Source organism: Apium graveolens, unplaced genomic scaffold (assembly GCF_009905375.1).
Source record: "Apium graveolens cultivar Ventura unplaced genomic scaffold, ASM990537v1 ctg5342, whole genome shotgun sequence".
Classification (NCBI taxonomy): domain Eukaryota; kingdom Viridiplantae; phylum Streptophyta; class Magnoliopsida; order Apiales; family Apiaceae; genus Apium; species Apium graveolens.
The window spans coordinates 1-18,312 of NW_027418929.1; the positions used below are offsets into that span (position 1 = coordinate 1).

General features: G+C 35.4%; 2 protein-coding genes across 2 annotated transcripts; one reads left to right on the forward strand and one right to left on the reverse strand.

The window, feature by feature from the left end:
• Positions 1-10,179: 10,179 nt before the first annotated feature.
• On the forward strand, positions 10,180-15,913 carry LOC141702607 (kinesin-like protein KIN-14S). Its single transcript, XM_074506259.1, has 14 exons — positions 10,180-10,333; positions 10,452-10,505; positions 10,585-10,617; positions 10,849-10,881; positions 11,088-11,218; positions 11,307-11,406; positions 11,519-11,782; positions 11,922-12,201; positions 13,506-13,667; positions 13,855-14,070; positions 14,207-14,244; positions 14,438-14,601; positions 14,687-14,800; positions 14,932-15,913. The coding sequence occupies exons 1-14, from the start codon at positions 10,327-10,329 to the stop codon at positions 15,667-15,669; spliced, it is 2,334 nt and encodes a 777-aa protein (XP_074362360.1). The 5' UTR covers positions 10,180-10,326; the 3' UTR covers positions 15,670-15,913.
• Positions 15,914-16,040: 127 nt separating this feature from the next.
• LOC141702608 (pentatricopeptide repeat-containing protein At3g05340) lies at positions 16,041-18,100 on the reverse strand. Its single transcript, XM_074506260.1, has one exon. The coding sequence runs from the start codon at positions 17,977-17,979 to the stop codon at positions 16,081-16,083; it is 1,899 nt and encodes a 632-aa protein (XP_074362361.1). The 5' UTR covers positions 17,980-18,100; the 3' UTR covers positions 16,041-16,080.
• Positions 18,101-18,312: the final 212 nt, after the last annotated feature.

Here is an 18,312-nt window from a genome sequence, read left to right on the forward strand (position 1 = left end):
CATCAGAACGTGTAACTTAGAACTTGTCCTCAGAATTTGTGCAAAAATGACACAATGACTATTTATCTAAAATAACATAGACCACCACAGAAATTTTCATCATTCATATGGAGTGATTAGTGTGTGCATTAAGCTAAAAAACAGACAAAGAGTAAAGTCTGATTCACTTCAGTACATCTTAGAAATAAGGCATAACTAAAATTTTGCTAAAGATCTGTCATTATCCTGAAACCTACTGAAGAATGAGTTTATGCTTGAGTCCACCTCAACTATTTTGTGCTAATTTTATGCATCTTTTGAAATTCTATTTTACAGTGGCTTCTCAGTGTAAGTGAGTCACGACTGTTTATCAGAATTTATGCTATTTTCAGAGTATTTCTCCAGTAATCATAGAGTGTGAAAGTCACCAAGAAAATATTTTGCTTTTCTGATGCATATTTGCTTAATACCAGCAATGCACTTGGGTCGTCCCTTCCACATTTTTACTCTAGATCTCAAAGGAGTACCTGATTTTAATCTTTGATCTTTTTGCTTTTTCTTTTGATAAGAGAGGTCTATCAGCACTTAGTACATTCAGCAGTTTTACTAGTATCAGAACTTAACAGATGAGTAGCATTATTCTAATTTGTGACTTAGTAATAAGATATACAAAGTGAACTTAACTAAGCTCAGTTATCAGAATTTGCTAGTGTCATAAGATTTCCACTGAAATAATTACTTCTTCCATGGAATCATTTGTTTATTGAAGACTACTAGGTCAGTATCTAGCACAGTTATCCTCATAGGATTGAATAGGTACTAGAACAGACATATTACTTATCAGAGTTTAGAAACATATATCAGACAACAGTCAGTACTTAAAGACATTTATCAATTAAGCACAGAATACACAATGAGATTAATTCTGTATATACTGAGCATAAAGTCTGATAACACAGAACAAGTCTAAGCAGATTTTGAGAAAGAACCTGAAACCATTCCAAGTTCATTTACCAATCTTGTAAAAGTAGCTTCACATAATGGTTTTGTGAAGATATTTGCCAACTGTTGATCTGTGGGAACAAAATGCAATTCCACTGTACCTTCATCCACATGTTCCCTGATGAAGTGGTACCTGATGCTGATGTGCTTTGTCATTGAGTGTTGAACTGGATTACCTGTCATAGCAATAGCACTTTGATTATCACAGTAAATAGGGATTTTGAAATATGTTAACCCATAATCCAGTAACTGATTCTTCATCCAAAGAATCTGTGCACAACAGCTTCCTGCAGCAATATACTCTGCTTCTGCAGTTAATGTGGAAATTGACTTTTATTTCTTGCTGTACCAAGAAACCAATCTGCCTCCAAGAAATTGGCAGCTTCCACTTGTGCTTTTCCTGTCAATTTTGCAACCTGCAAAATCTGCATCTGAGTAACCTATTAGTTTAAAATCTGATTCTCTAGGATACCATAATCCCAGAGCAGCTGTCCCTTTAAGATACTTAAAGATTCTTTTTACAGCTGTTAAGTGAGGTTCTCTTGGATCTGCTTGAAATCTTGCACAAAGACAGGTAGCATACATGATATCAGGTCTACTAGAAGTTAGATAGAGTAGAGAGCCAATCATACCTCTGTAGTCAGTAATATCTACTGATTTACCGGTATCCTTATCCAGTTTTGTTGCAGTGGCCATTGGAGTGGATGCACTTGAACAATCTTGCATTCCAAATTTCTTTAGCAAGTTTCTGGTTTACTTGGTTTGACAAATAAAAGTGCCTTCCTCATTCTGCTTGACTTGAAGGCCCAGAAAATAGCTAAGTTCCCCCATCATACTCATCTGATATCTCGACTGCATTAGTTTGGCAAACTTCTTGCAAAGTTTGTCATTTGTAGATCCAAAAATGATATCATCAACATAAATCTGGACCAGAAGTAAGTCATTTCCATGGTTGAGGTAGAACAGTGTTTTGTCTATTATCCCTCTGTTGAATCCACTTTCCAGAAGAAACTGAGCTAAAGTCTCATACCATGCTCTAGGAGCTTGCTTAAGTCCATAAAGTGCTTTGTCAAGTCTGTAGACATAGTCTGGATGTTTGGTATCTACAAAACCTGGAGGTTGTTCAACATATACCTCTTCCTCCAATTCTCCATTGAGAAAAGCACTTTTCACATCCATTTGAAAGACAGTAAACTTTTTGCGAGCAGCATAAGCCAAAAATATCCTTATGGCTTCTAACCTAGCAACTGGTACAAATGTTTCATCATAATCAATTCCCTCCTGTTGAGAATATCCTTTTGCAACCAGCCTTGCCTTATTCCTTGTAATTATGCCATCACTGTCAGTTTTGTTTCTGAATACCCACTTTGTACCAACAACAGATCTATTCTTTGGTCTTGGTACTAGGGTCCAGACTTTATTTCTTTCAAATTCATTCAACTCTTCCTGCATTGCTTGCTCCCAATCAGCATCTTGAAGAGCTTCTTCCACTTTCTTTGGCTCAGTCTGAGAGAGAAAAGAATTGTAAAGACACTCATTTGAAGTACCTGTTCTAGTTCTGACACCTGCATCAGGATTTCCAATTATCAAATCAGGTGTATGTGATTTTGTCCACTTCCTTGCAGATGGAAGGTTTTCTCTAGAACTGGATGCTCCCCCATGATCCATGTTATCTTCATTTTCATTTTCTGATGCTCCCCCTGAAACTATGCTCTCTGAGTTGGATTCTTCAGTATTTAGATTTTCAACACTATCAGAACTTGGCTTATCAGAACTTGACGAATCAGAACTTGAAGAGCCAGATGCATGTTTGGATGTTTCTTGAGATGTGGTAGGATCTTGAGTATGCTCCCCCTGCATAGGGGCATCTTCCTTTAATGTAGTCACCACAGTTTCAATAACATCAGAGTTTAATCCATCAGAGTTTGCAGTATCAGGACTTAGACTGTCAGGATTTTCAGTATCAGAATATGAGTCTTCATTTTCAAATCTCAGTTGATCATGGTCAACGAAATCTTTAAGACCAGTGATCTTCTTGTCATCAAAAGAGACATTAATAGATTCCATGACCACTTTTGTTCTCAAATTATAGACTCTGAAGGCTTTTGTGGAAAGTGGATATCCAACAAAGATTCCTTCATCAGCTTTTAGATCAAACTTTGATAGCTGTTCAGGATGAGTCTTGAGAACAAAACACTTGCATCCAAATACATGAAAATATTTTAGATTTGGCTTCTTTTTCTTCACCATCTCATATGGTGTTTTTCCATGCTTGTTAATGAGTGTTGTATTTTGAATAAAACAAGCAGTCTGCACAGCTTCAGCCCAGAAATAGGTTGGAAGCTTTGCTTCTTCAAGCATTGTACGTGCAGCTTCAATGAGAGTTCTATTCTTCCTTTCAACAACTCCATTTTGCTGTGGAGTACCAGGAGCAGAAAATTCCTGCTTTATTCCATGGCTTTTGCAGAACTCTTCCATTTTCAAATTCTTGAACTCAGTGCCATTATCACTCCTTAAAATTTCACAGAATCTTTGACCATTTTATCCAGCTGTTTGACATGATCAATCAAGATAGATGCAGTTTCACTTTTTGTGTGCAAGAAATACACCCATATGTATCTGGTGAACTCATCCACTATGACCAACGCATACTTCTTCTTTGCAATAGACATGACATTTACTGCACCAAATAGATCAACATGTATAAGATGATAAGGCTCAAGAATTGATGAATCAGTCTTGCTCTTGAATGAAGATTTTCTTTGTTTGGCTTTCAGACATGAATCACAAAGACCATCAGGAGCAAATACTGTGTTTGGCAATCCTCTCACAAGATCTTTCTTGACCAGTTCATTTATATTGTTGAAATTTAAATGAGAGAGTTTCTTATGCCAATTCCAGCTTTCTTCAATTGATGCTCTACTTAACAGACAGATTGCAGAGCCATCAGTACTTGTTGAAAGCTTAGCTTCATAAATGTTACCACGTCTGTATCCTTTCAGAACAACTTTGCCTTTGGATTCACTCACAATTTCACAGTGTTCTTCAAAGAAATCAACATGATAACCTCTGTCACAGATTTGACTTATACTCAGTAGGTTGTGTTTAAGTCCTGAGACCAGAGCTACTTGTTTAATTATGACATTTCCAAGATTGATATTGCCATATCCCAATGTTTTTCCAATGTTGCCATCTCCATAAGAAATACTTGGGCCAGCTTTCTCCACAAAGTCTGATAGCAGGGCCTTATTTCCAGTCATATGTCCTGAACATCCACTGTCCAGAACTAGAATATTTTTCATGTTGCCCTGCAATCACAAAGACCACTAATTATTAGTTTTAAGGACCCAGACTTGCTTGGATCCTTTGGCCTTATTAAGTTTGTTAACATTTGCAGCGGATTTAGCATCAGAGTTTATGTTAACATTTTTCTTATCAGAATTTACATTATCAGACTTTGAATCAGAATTTACACTAGAAGGAATAATGGAAACTTTCTTCAAAGAAGGTTTTATTTGATAATAATCATAGTACAAACTATGATATTCCTTACAAGTATAAATGGAATGCCATAAACTACCACAATGAAAATAAGGATTGTGTGGTTTGTATCTAACAGACTGACTCTTAACTCCTGATTTTGAAGGTAAGGAGTTAATATTCTTATTTTTCCTGCAAAAAGAAGCCAGATGGTTAGAACTTTCACCCTTATGACATGTTTTCCTAGGAGCATCAGGAACAGGTTTATAATCATTGCTTTTATTCACACCTTCCTTTCCATTCCTATTTTTTCTAGGTGATTTTACCTTGTTTGCATTCTTGACATCTTTCAGCTTATGCTTAAGCTGCTTCTTTGTCATTAAGCCTATGTTTACTTCAGCTGTCTTTTCCTATTTTAGTTTGTCAGAAGTTAATTCCTCTTTAACTTCTGATTTCTCATTATCAGACTTTACAGTTACAAACTTAACAGGTTTTAACTTTGGCTTTTGCTTAACAACAGGCTTAATTTCTTCAGTTCCTTTATCATTCTTATTCTCTCCATAACCTAAGCCCTCTTTCTAATTTTCACTACTTAGCAAATTTTGAGTTGTTCTGCCAGAGTTAGTCCAAGTCCTGATTATCTCTCTTTCCTTTTCTAACTCAGTTTTTAGAGATTCATTCATTTTTAGTACTTCATCCCTAACATAAAAAGCATCATCTCTATCCTTCTGAGTTTGATGGAATATAACTAACTCTTTTTCTAAGAAATCATTTCTTTTCTTAAAAGTAAGATTTTCAGAAGTTAATCTTTCACATGTTAAGGTTTGATCTCTATAACTAACAAACATGGTTTTAAGATATCTTCTCAACTCATTAATATCATCAGTATGAAAAGCATAAGTAGTCTGAGGTACCTTTGTTTCAGCAGCTTCAGAACTGCTCTCAGCACTTTCTTTATCAGCATTTGCCATCAATGCATAGTTCTCCTCACTTTCAGAGTCTGAAGTGTCTATCCAGCTTTTCTGCTTTGTGACAAGAGCCTTGCCTCTGTCACCCTTTACCTTCTTGCAGTCAGGAGATATGTGGCCTTTCTCACCACAGTTATAGCATTTAACATTGGTGTAATCTCCTCTGTCAGACTTTCCTCCTCTGCCTTCAGATCTTCTGAAATTCTTCTTATCAGAACTTATGCTTTTTCTGGAAAACTTCTTTCCCTTCCTGAACTTCCTGTATGCAATCTTGGTGATTCCTTTCACCATAAGAGCACACAGCTTCATCATCTCCTCATCAGCATCAGTCTCAGGCAAGCTTTCAGAATCTGAGTCATCATCACTCTTAGAACTTGATGACTCAGTATCAGACTTTATGAAAAGAGCTTTACCCTTGTCTTTCTTTGAGGAAGCTGCTTTGGGGAATTCTTCTTCAGCCTTGAGAGCAACTGTCCTTGACTTTCCTCCTTTCCTCTTGCTTCTTTGTTCCATCTCCAGCTCATGAGTCTTGAGCATTCCATAGATTTCGTCAAGAGTTGTTTCATCAAGATTGTAGTTGTCTCTTATTGTCGTTGCCTTCAAATCTCAGCATTCAGGAAGAGCTAACAGGAACTTAAGGTTTGAATCTTCAAGATCATACTCTTTATCAACCAATGACAAATCATTCAAAAGTTTGACAAATCTATCATATAAATCATTCAATGACTCATTAGTCTTTGAGTCAAAGTGTTCATACTCTTGAGTGAGTATTGTCTTCCTGTTCTTCTTAATTGTGTCAGTTCCCTGACATCTTATTTCCAGAGCATCCCATATCTCCTTAACAGTCTTGCAGTTGATTACCCTGTTTGACATTACATTATCAATGGCACTATGCAGTAAGTGTCGTACCTTAGCATCCTTAGCAATTGATGATATGTCCTCAGCAGTATAATCACTCTTCTCCTTTGGTACGGTCATTGTTGCTTCACCTGCAACTGCAACAGCGAGTTTGGTTGGTTTGTGAGGACCTTCCTTGATTCTATCCAGGTATTCTGGATCTGTTGCTTCCAGGAACATGGTCATCCTTACCTTCCATATGGGATATTCAGATGGTCTCAGTATGGGGACTCTGATGGTCTCATACCGACTCTGAATTTGTGTCTTTGGTGGTTCCTCAGTTGTGGTAGGCTTAGTTGGAGTTTCCGTGTCCGACATGATTGTGTTTGGATCTTTAACTGTATGTAAGTTAACAGATAGGCTCTGATACCAATTGTTAGGTCACACACACTGTAGAGGGGGTGAATACAGTGTATAGTACACTCAAATCGAACTTTAAGAACTTAAGTAACAGAAAACAAACTTTATTGAAACAATAAACTTTGTTACAGTATGGAACTGTTACCTCTCAGTGATGAACAAATATCACGAGAGCTGCTAGGGTTACAATGAATAATCTTTTCTAATAATGATAACACTTATAGTGTAAACCCTATGTCTGTGTTTATATACTACACAGTTACAAGATAATCGCTAATTGATATGGAATATAATTCTGCTTCCTAAAATATATCAATCAGATATCTTTTCTTTCAAGTATTCCATTCTTCACGAAATTCCTTCTTCATGCATATCTCTTCTTATGTTTATCTCGATCTTCTTTCCTTTAATCAGCTACTGTCCTTATCTGATTGTCCTTCAGCACTTAAGTTCTGATATCTATCTTCTGATGATTATCTCCTGATAATATAAGTACTGATATCCTTAAGTCCTGACTTCCAGTATAAGTACTGATCAACAGTTAAGTACTGATTTATCCTGTTCACGTAAGATCTGAAAGCTAAACATAAAACATATTATCCATGACATTATCAAATATATCTAACAATGCTATTAACTTTTCTAAACTGTCACTTGTCATTTCTATTTATAGAAAAACAAATCTTCTAATTTTGGCTTAGCATATCTTTAGCATCCCGTGTTTACTTTAATCTTCCTCTGTCAGTTAATCTTTGCCATTGATCTTGCACACTCTTCAAGCTGCTTTTTGTAGACTTGTCAATCCAGCTGTTTGGATTGTTTGTTGATTGTTTATCTTGGATATTAAACTGATCTGCAATTCTGTACTTTGAGACTGTACTTCGAGATCTCCAGTTTGATTCATTTGAACACTTGATATCTCGATAAGAAAAATCCCACAGTCTAATTTACTAAACATTTTTACAAATTCAAGGAATACAGTTACATAATACAAATATTGATTATCAAATAAATTAATCTTAGGGCTGTCAATATGGCGTATTCTTGTTATTATACAGGCATGTCTTGCACAACAGTATTCAAAACATCCACTAATATCTTATGCGATTTAGTAATCATTATCGGAAATGCATGACATGAAATCGTGAACTTTGGCTTCAGCTCTCGTATAGAGAGATTCAATCCATATCAATTATTTTTCGCCGAAAAATGGACACGATTGGTGGTTTATGGCGGGGTGAGTTTGAGAAATAAACATGTGAATGTGTAGGTCTCTCCACACTTTATGCTAAAAAATGATATCATGTAAGGGTATAAAATAACTTAACTTATATGAAACCTCGAACGAGTTTCCTAAAAGTTGGGGAGTAAATGATAATGAATAAAAATAATTCTAATTGCGTAATTAATATTGTATTAATTAGGTCTGATTTGATCCGAAAGAAAAGCCTAATGAGGCCCGGAACCCTAAATATTTATTAATTTCATGATTAATAAATAAGTAAAAAAATCAGTTTGTAAATAGTATTATGTTAAGGATATAATTACTTGAGGACTGGCCTTCAAGAAACCACAATTTATAAGGAAGCTTCTTCCTACATTCTAGGACTCCATAGTCCACTCTAAGTTTGATTCTTTTTCACTAAGTCTCTTAACCCTAACCTAATTCAAGGTTACCAACACCTATATAAGGGGTCTTACACCACAAATCAGAACTCCATATTGGCTTGATTCTCTACACGGTAGATATGTAGGTATCTTGTGAGGGCGGATTTAAACCATAAAATACAAGCGCAACCATTAAAACTCGAAGTTCTCAAACCTTAACATTAATTATACACAATAAATATACCTAAGATTTTTATCCACAACGTAATAACTTTTTTTACTTAAATTTTGTAGAAAAAATAACCAAAATACCTCATTTTAGGGGTTTAACTACCAAAAATGTCTAAAAACACTGAACACTACCCAAGATACCCGTTATATACATATCATGAAAATGTTTATTCATTTTTTTTAATCTTATATAGGTTACGCTTCAGAAACATGCGTGTCCCTTTTTTTTTTCAAGTCCTATATTAAATTAAAAAAGTGAATACACATATTACAAATACGTAATTTGTAGGTATTTCAGACATTAGATGAAATTCCGCGTCTTTAAATATTTTGGATACTTGAAAATCAAAAGTGAGTATTTTGGCATAACACTCAATTTTGTACTTTTGCTTCTCATTATTTTACCAATTTACTTTTAGCAATTTGAAGTAATAAGTACTAAATTTACGAAATATCTTAATATATCAAACTTTGTCATAAAAAGATAATCACAAGTAGACCTTAACATAGGGTTGAGCAAAACCGAAACGAAACCGAAAAACTGAACCGTGTGAATTCGGTTCGGGTCGGTCCTGATTTTTCAGAAATTTGGTATATTTGGTCCGTACTAAATAGACCGAAATAAAATTCGGTTCTTGTAAAAAAAGTTTCGGTCCGGACCGAATAGACCAAATCATAAACACTATAATTTTATACTATATATATTTTACATAATTCTTAAAAATTTTAATCATAAATTTTAATTTTTAATTATATTTATACACGATTAAAACTCTACATATTAACTTACTTTAATTATATTTTAGATTTTAAAATTTTTGGTTTAAAATTTAATTTTTTTAAAAAAAATCGGTCCAAAACCGGACCGAACTGAATTATTTTGGTTCGGTTCGGTCCAGTCCATAATATGATTTCGGTCCGGTTTGATCTGAGAAAAAATGATAATTCAATTTTTCGATCTATTCGGTTCGGTACAAATTTGAACCAAACAGACCAAATCTTTTCTAATAAGAAAGAATTTGTTCAAAATTAAACAAAAATCATAACATCTAAAACATTATTAAAGTTATGACAAAACAACACCATTAAAGAATGTGATATAAAAAGTTCTAAAAGTGTCTAAAGAGAAATTAAAATTTTGTTTATAAGTTTTATGATATACGTAAAATGTATCTAATATGAAAATTATAATATTTGTGATTTGATTAATCCGGACTAAAATATTTTTTAAGAAAATTGGACCGAGCCGATATTTATATTGGTCAAATAGACCGAATTTCTGAAAATTATCACCTAAATAAAATTAAAATTTTGATTATAAGTTTTATGATATACGTAAAATATATATAATATGAAAATTTTAATATTTGTGATTTGATCAATTTAATTCGGACTAAAATATTTTTTTTAAAAAACTGGACCGAGCCTATATTTATATCGGTTAAATAGACCGAATTTCTGAAAATTATCACCGCACCAATTCAAATTAGCACGGTTGGTTTCGGTTTTGCTAGTCATTAGTAATTAAGAATCGGGTGTTTTGACCCGGATCCAATACGCATTAAAATAACGTTGTGTATCCGCCCGTTAGAAACAGCTCCTTGATCGAACGGCTCCTATACATCCAAATTCAAAATTAAATAAAATCCAATAGCTCTTATTCATTCACCTTCTCCCCCCTCTCTCTCTACCGCATCAATACATTTCAAATCTCTCTCTCTCTCTCTCTCTCTCTCTCTGCGTAGTTTAGTAGATCTTCCTAATTTGATAGCGTTTTGTTTTGAGAATCAAGCACAACATCATGGAAGGTACGCAATCTCTATCTTATTCATGTTTTATATATATACACACATACGTAATACTTGTTGTAACTCTTGAATTGATGTTTTTTGTGATAATATTTATTGTATGTATGAATTATTTCAGAACAATCGGTGGAAGCTCTGGCTCTGAAGTTCTCCGATCTCCGAGTTGAATTAGGTTTGTTTCGATTTTTTCGATTAAAGACTGTTTATCGATTTTTCATTGGATTGATGATTTCAAGCGATTTCTGTTTCAGATAAAACACTAGAAACTCCGATTACTCACTCAGGTGTGTTCAATTCTTTTATGTTATGCTTCGATTATGTTTCTTTACTCATTTTTACTATTTTAATGTGATCAATTCGATGTGTTAATTTGGTTATCTTAAGTGAATAATTTTATGTTGTTCGAGTAATTCGATCTTGTGTGTGTGTGTGTGAATTATGTTATGCTGTGAATGCTTTTAAATCAGACTTGTCTTTGAATTTTGATTCTGTTGTTTTCCTGATTTTTTTGTCAGAGCAAACCCTAGAAACTCCTATGCGTGACTCAGGTTTGTTAATTTTTTTTGAGTATATGGTTAATTCCTTAATTCTGCTCTTAATTCTCTTTAAACTAGTGGGTTATGATTATTTCTCGTGTAAATTGGCTTGGCTATCTTTAGCGGATTATTTCATGTCATCAAAAATTAGGATCTTATATTTTGACAAAGTAATTAACCTTTGTGTGACTCTGCTGACTGCTGGTGCCTTATTACAGAAAATAGTGAACAGAATAGTGACTTGATGAATGAGAACAATTTGTCTAATGACTCTCAAGAAGCGTTCTCAGACCAGGAGCAAACTCTCCCTATTTTGAAGAAAATTGATGATTTGAGCTGCAAAGTACAGGTAGAGTTTCTTTCATTATTTATGCTATTTTATTTCTCCTCACTTTGTGTTGTCTCTTATCTGGTCTTTCAATTTTATTTGGCTACAGAATTTGAGGAAAGAACATACGCTTCTGTGCAATGAAGTAAAAAGTATCACCAAGGAGACTTTTCCTGGGACAGAAGTTTTTGGCACTCTGCAGGGCCTCAGTATGTTCACTTTTTTCAGATTCTCGCTTTCTCCGTATCTTCCTCCTTTTGGTGCCAGCAAGTGCTTTATCATTAACTTTTTCTAACTAATTAATTCTTCCTTCATAATAAGGTTTGGAACATGAAAATTTGAAGAAGAAGTACCTTGAAGAGTGCTCCGAAAGGAAGCGACTTTATAATGAAGTTATCGAGTTGAAGGGAAATATCAGGGTCTTTTGTAGATGTAGGCCCTTAAACCAAGACGAAATTGCTAAAGGGTACACTTCAGTGATTGATTTAAGCTCCTCTCAGGAGAATGATCTACAAGTCATTTGCTCTGATTCTTCTAAAAAGCAATTCAAGTTTGATCATGTCTTTAAACCTGAAGATAGCCAAGGTAATCCCAAACTCTCTCTATTTTTCTGATTTGTAGCTTATAAGTAAAATTTAGTTACTAAAAGTTTAATAAACATCTTCTTCATGAGAAATTTAAAATATAAATGATTTTCTTAACCACTTGATTTGGGTACCTGCAGAGGATGTCTTTATGCAGACCTTGCCAATAGTGATTTCGGTCTTGGATGGGTATAATGTGTGTATATTTGCCTATGGGCAAACTGGTACTGGAAAAACTTTTACAATGGAAGGTACTCCCGAGAATAGGGGAGTCAACTACCGAACTTTGGAGGAGCTTTTCAAGATTTCTAAGGATAGGAGCAGTACTATGAAATATGAGCTATCTGTAAGCATGTTAGAGGTTTACAATGAGAAGATACGAGACCTCCTGGTTGAGAACTCTGATCAACCTCCAAAAAAGTAAGCTCCTTCCAGTATATTCTGTGTTTATTCTTGCAAGTCATACCAGAAAAGTTAGCTAGTATCCATCAAGTGATGACATGCAATGAAAAAATATCTTAAACGGCATCCTGTGCTATGTTTTCACCTGCTGTAGACAAACTTTTTTTTATTGTTTCAGTTAATTATCTTAAATGGCATCCTAGTTGCCATGTTTCATGTTTTGTAGCTAATGCATCTTATATTTTGCAAGTAATGACGTAGAGGCACCATGATAACATACAATGGTGTTAATGTATTGGCATAATACTCAAATTACTTTAATTGTTAATATAGTATTAGACTTGGTTTATATTTTTCTGTTTGGTTTTGTCTAATAATATACTCAAGCAGTTGCGGACTGTGGTTCATTCAGCGGGAACAAGGAAGTCTTGTTAAATCATTAATAATAAAAAAATGAAATACTTTTCAGCTCATCAATATGAGAAAATAGTCTGCACAATGTTCTTCAGGTCTTTCAACCTGTCATAAATATTACTAATCTCTTTTATAGTTGGAATCTTTAGTTACAGTTGGATACTGAATAAAATACTACCTGCCTCTCTTTTTTAACCAAGTCATGCGTGTTCACTTCTCACACTATTTTCTTGAACGAGAGATTAGTTTTTAATATGAACAAGCAGATATACAAGATCTTGTGGTAATTGACAGTATCACTCATAATGTACAAATCAGTAAATAGTGTCAATGACCTTGAAGCTTTGTATATGAGTTTCTTGAGCAAAATTTTGATATGGCACTGCAGAGTATGAGCTGTGTTCCTGTGTTTCTTCATAGTCAATTGCTCCTTTGGAATTAAAACATACTGCAAAATGAACTTTAAAGGATATATTAAGTTAAAACATAAGGCTTGACTGTTCCTTGTGCTTTCTTGTGATTATATGCTTGGTACATTTAAAATCAGTCAACAATGCAGAGTCTAATTTTTCTTTACCTTTGCTAAATTGTGTAATGTCTATGTAATATGTATGCATCAGTCGCGGTTCCTGAGTCCTGACATAACAATAAGCTGTCTAGATCTTACTTCTAATCTAATCACATCTAGTTGTACAAAATCTTAGAATTTCTGCATATGTTATTATTATGTATTCTTATTGAGGAGGAATGGAGAACTAATTAATTTTCAGTAATTGCATAGCAGTGTCATGTGTTATGATATTTTAAATTAATTTTGTTTAATATTTACATTTTGAAGACATCATAGCTATTACTAGTTCATGAACAATGAAGCAAATCAGTTTACTAACTTATTTTCATTAACAAAGGTTGGAAATAAAGCAATCAGCAGAAGGAACCCAAGAAGTTCCGGGATTAGTGGAAGCTCGTGTTCATGGTACAAGTGAAGTATGGGAGCTGCTCAAGTCTGGAAGTCGAGTGAGATCAGTTGGGTCCACCAATGCGAATGAGCTTAGCAGCCGTTCACACTGGTAGTGGCTAGTCCCTGCTATTATGCATTTCCATGTCTTCTCGTTCTATATGCCCCCTATATATTAGTTCTGGATTGAAAAAATAATGTATTATGATATTCATATAACTTCCTTTCTTCGATTCTTAAAATTAGATTTATATACCTTTTTGTGATTGTTTTGACTAAAACTTTTTATTATCGTATAGCTTGCTGCGAGTAACTGTTACAGGCGAGAACTTGCTAAATGGACACAAGACAAGGAGTCATCTTTGGCTGGTAGACTTGGCTGGGAGCGAGCGTGTGGGGAAGATTGAAGTTGAAGGTGAACGGATGAAGGAATCCCAGTTTATAAACAAGTCCTTGTCAGCTCTTGGGGATGTTATCTTTGCTCTTGCTTCCAAGACGTCACATATTCCTTACAGGTCTCTCTCCTCCCTCTCTCTCTCTCTCTCTCTCTCTCTCTCTCCCTCTCTCTCTCCCTCCCTCCCTGCCCCCTCCCTCCCCCTACCTCATATTCACTTCCTAAGCTCTTCTTACTTTCATTTTTGATCAATCCAGGAATTCGAAGCTGACACATATTCTGCAGAGCTCACTAGGTAATCTATGTGTATTACTTACATATTAGTTTGCATATTTTATGATTGTGTTCCCTAATTTCTTCAATGTGGATTAGGGGTTCTGTACCATTTCATGGCTTAGGGTCAAACTGTATTTGCAACAGTATCTGCACTCTAATATCTAAATGGATACTGAGACTGACCTGTCCTGCTTTGTATATGAAATATGCAGGAGGAGATTGCAAGACCCTGATGTTTGTGCAGACCAGTCCAAGTGTGGCAGATTTGGGGGAAACAATATGCTCGTTGAATTTTGCAACTCGCGTACGAGGAGTTGGAACTGGGCCTGCACGCAAACAGGCAGATTGCACTGAGCTTTTCAAGTACAAGCAGATGGTATTCTGCATCTGCTTGAATAAAATTTCTTACAATGAAGATCGTAGTCTTAAGAAATGCAACTAATGGTTTTATTATTTGACAGGCAGAAAAGGCAAAGCATGATGAGAAGGAAACAAAGAAATTACAGGATACTGTTCAGTCCTTGCAATTAAGGCTCGCTGGCAGAGAACATATCACCAAAAGTTTACAGGAGAAGGTACTGAGCTAATTGTTATGTTAACGTCTTAAATGTATCATCCAGCAATTTCCCAAATTGTAATACAACTCTTAGCCAGTCCAGTTGCCTTGAGTCACATGTTGACTCCTGATTATGCTATTTTATAACAGGTCAGAGATCTTGAGCACCAACTAGCAGAGGAAAGGAAAGCTAGACAAAAGCAGGAAACAAGAGCTTTAGCTACTGTTTCTGCTCAGCCTTCATCCTTTTTATCATCGATACGAGAAGTGCAAGAGAAAAAACCACCACTGGCTCCTGCAAGGATGAGACTGCCTCTAAGAAGAATCTCTAATTTCATGCCCCAGTCTCCAGTTCCAGCACATAAACCCAGAAATTCCCTTCCCCCTGTTTTGAAAGATGACAAAGAAAATTTGTCAAGAATATCTTCAAGCAAGGCAGCAACGTTTTTACCTAGACGGGGTTCTGTAGTTGTAAAACCTCCTCCTCAAGCCAAAACCCAGGCCATTCAGCCTAAAAGACGAGCTTCAATTGCAAGCTTTCGATCAGAGTCATCCTCCAACATGACAACTGCAGTCAACACCTCATCCACTCTGTCAAGGAAGGACCGTGTGATGGGCAGGAAGACCTTTGTTTGGGACCCACAAAGGGTATGGCATACATCAAGGCAGCAATCTCCATTGCCACAATCGAGAGAGACATCTCGTGCAACAGTAGAAGGAACACCAGCTGCTGGCTCCAGAAGCAGTAAATTTATGGGTAGTCCTCAAATAGGTTCATGGAAGCCAAAGCACCCAACAGTTGTTGCATTGCAAAGGAAATCACTGATTTGGAGCCCACTCAAGTCCAGAGGCTTCAAAACCAACAGCAGATCATTGTTACCCTCTTGAGGATATCAGCATTTCATTTTAACTTGCCGCAAATACTCTCTTTTAGTTTTATGTCTTGGAACCAATATGTTTGCAGTTAATTTTTTGTGATTAACTGTATATGACGTTTACATCTCGAAGCAAGTTAGGAAAATATTAATCCGAACTATTGAATTGTGCAAGTTTGAAATCACTTGCTTGTATGAATATTTGTTTCCCCAAAAATGGTGCAAGTTATTTTGTTATGGTTATGCATTTAAAGATAGGTGCGGAAGATATATACAGATGTGTTTTTATGGAATTTTAATGAATGTGAAATAAAATAATTTAAGTTCAATAAACTTTTCAGAAAAATATTTAACAAAAAATGGAAAGAATATTACTGAGGAACGAGACCTACACAAGAACATAATGCATATCATATATTTGTTGTCAATGCACTGCTCCTTCATTTTCATTCAAGTAATGTAATATAAATCTTTTATCTGGTACATAACCTTCATCTTTCATATGCCTAAACAATTGTAACAAAAGCTTGTAAAGATTATCGCGCTGGGGATGCATTTGGTCATAAACCACGAAGCTGTGGATTTCTTTATTGATTTCAATCCAACTAATCCCTGTTTCTTTGGCTGCCCCCATTTCTTTCACCTTTCTGATTGTTTTTGCTCTTTCCTTCCATCTCCCACATGTTGAATATATATTTCCAAGTAAAATGTAGGATACTGGGTTATCAGGTGCTGCCAGAGACAACTGCTCAACTGCATAGCTTCCAATTTCTGGTTCACCATAAAAGCTACATGCTCCGAGCAACGCTTGCCAAACTAATACACCTGGTTTTACAGGTAATTCTTCAATAAAGCTCTTAGCTTCAGTAAGACGCCCTGCTCTACCTAACATGTCAACAACACAGGCATAGTGCTCCATTCTTGGACTAAAACCATATAAACTCTCCATTGATACTAGAAACTCCATGCCCTTCTCTACTAATCCCATATGACTACAGGCGTGAAGGAGAGACAGAAATGTAACGTCAGTTGGCTCTACACCTTCTAATCTCATTTCCTCGTATAATTTAATTGCTTTATAACCATTGCCATGACGAGCAAAAGCAGCTATCATGGAGTTCCATGTTATTGAGTTTCTTTGAGGCATCCGATTAAAGACTCTGATCGACTCCTCCAAGTCACCACATTTAGAGTACATGTTAATTAGACCATTGCTAACATATATATTTGCATCAAAGTTCTTCTTTATGATTAAGGAGTGGATTTGTTGACCAAGAGCCATTGAAGTATCAATGCCAAATACCCCGAGCAGCGCAGAGATCATGCTTGTGTCAATCTTGATACCGGCCTTTACCATCTTCACAAAAATGTGGACAGCTTGATCCTCATAACCATTTTGTGCAAAAGCTACAAGAATTACAGTTAGGGAAACCTCGTCAACTATTTCAGCAGAATTAAATATTTGAAGTGCATCTTCTATGCATCCACATTTAGAATACATGTCCATCAGAGCACTTTCAATACGTAAATCTGATTGAAAACCCAATTTCCAAACAATGCCATGTATTTGACGTCCTTCCTTGTGTGCCTGCAAACCGGAGCAAGCCAACAGAGAGCTCAAATATGTCAAAGAATTTGGGTCCACTGATCCCAATCGCATCTTCACGAACAAATTTAAACTTTCCTCGCAAAGCTGATTCTGTGCAAGACCGGAAATCACAGCTGTCCAACTAATAACATTCTTCTCACTCATTTCATCAAAAACCCGTCTTCCAGAACTTAAACACCCACAAAAAAAATACGAAGTTATCAAAGCATTCCCAACAGATATTCCCGATTCATACCCACATAAAAACACAAGCGCATGTATCATCCTAGTAACACAAAAAAAATCAGGATCACTACATTTCGACAAAATGGTAGTCAATGTTGCTTGATCAAAACAACAAACACCCAACTCAAACACCTTTCTAAAATACCCAAATCCAGTCCCCAATTCTCCACTATCCAAAAACCCCGAAATCATCGAATTCCAAGAAACTGCATCTCTCACAGGCATTTCATCAAACAGCTTAGCTGCATGTTTCAACTCACCACATTTGCAGTACATAAAGAGGAGAGAGTTGGAAATGTGCAAATGGGTATGATAATGAGGGCTCTTGATCAAGGAGGCATGGATAGAAGAACCCAATTGTAGATGAGATTCTCTACCACAAATGGAGAGAATGTAGCTTAAGTCTCCATGATTGTTGAGCACATAAGATAACAAATTGGGTACATAAGTAGAATGTTTTAGATTCTGAAAAACCCATCTGGATTTCATCAAGAAAATTATTAAGGAGATATCATATCAATCAATCAATCAACCGTACCCGTAAATACCGTCCAGAACAGTCTCCGCTAAATTAAGAGGATATAATATCATACAACAAAATGGAGCAGTAGTTGGCACATAGCAGCGTAGCGGGAAAAATGTTTTCAAAATTAATTTTAGACTACATTTTACACTTAATTTATGTACAAATTATTTTCTAATTCATTTTTCTGTACTTGAAACATCGATTGTTTATTTAAAATTAAAAAATCAAAAAATTATTTATCAAACTATGTACTTCAAAATATTGTAAAAATGTTGAAAACACAATTAGTTTAATAG

What these genes read in the sequence shown, in the direction of transcription:
- LOC141702607 (XM_074506259.1), top strand. An exon ending in TAAACCTGAAGATAGCCAAG is followed by an intron (nt 11,783 to 11,921) that starts GTAATCCCAAAC and finishes GGGTACCTGCAG; the next exon opens with AGGATGTCTTTATGCAGACC. An exon ending in CTTAGCAGCCGTTCACACTG is followed by an intron (nt 13,668 to 13,854) that starts GTAGTGGCTAGT and finishes ATTATCGTATAG; the next exon opens with CTTGCTGCGAGTAACTGTTA.
- LOC141702608 (XM_074506260.1), bottom strand. Translation starts at nt 17,979, where the DNA reads ATGAAATCCAGATGGGTTTTTCAGAATCTAAAACATTCTACTTATGTA.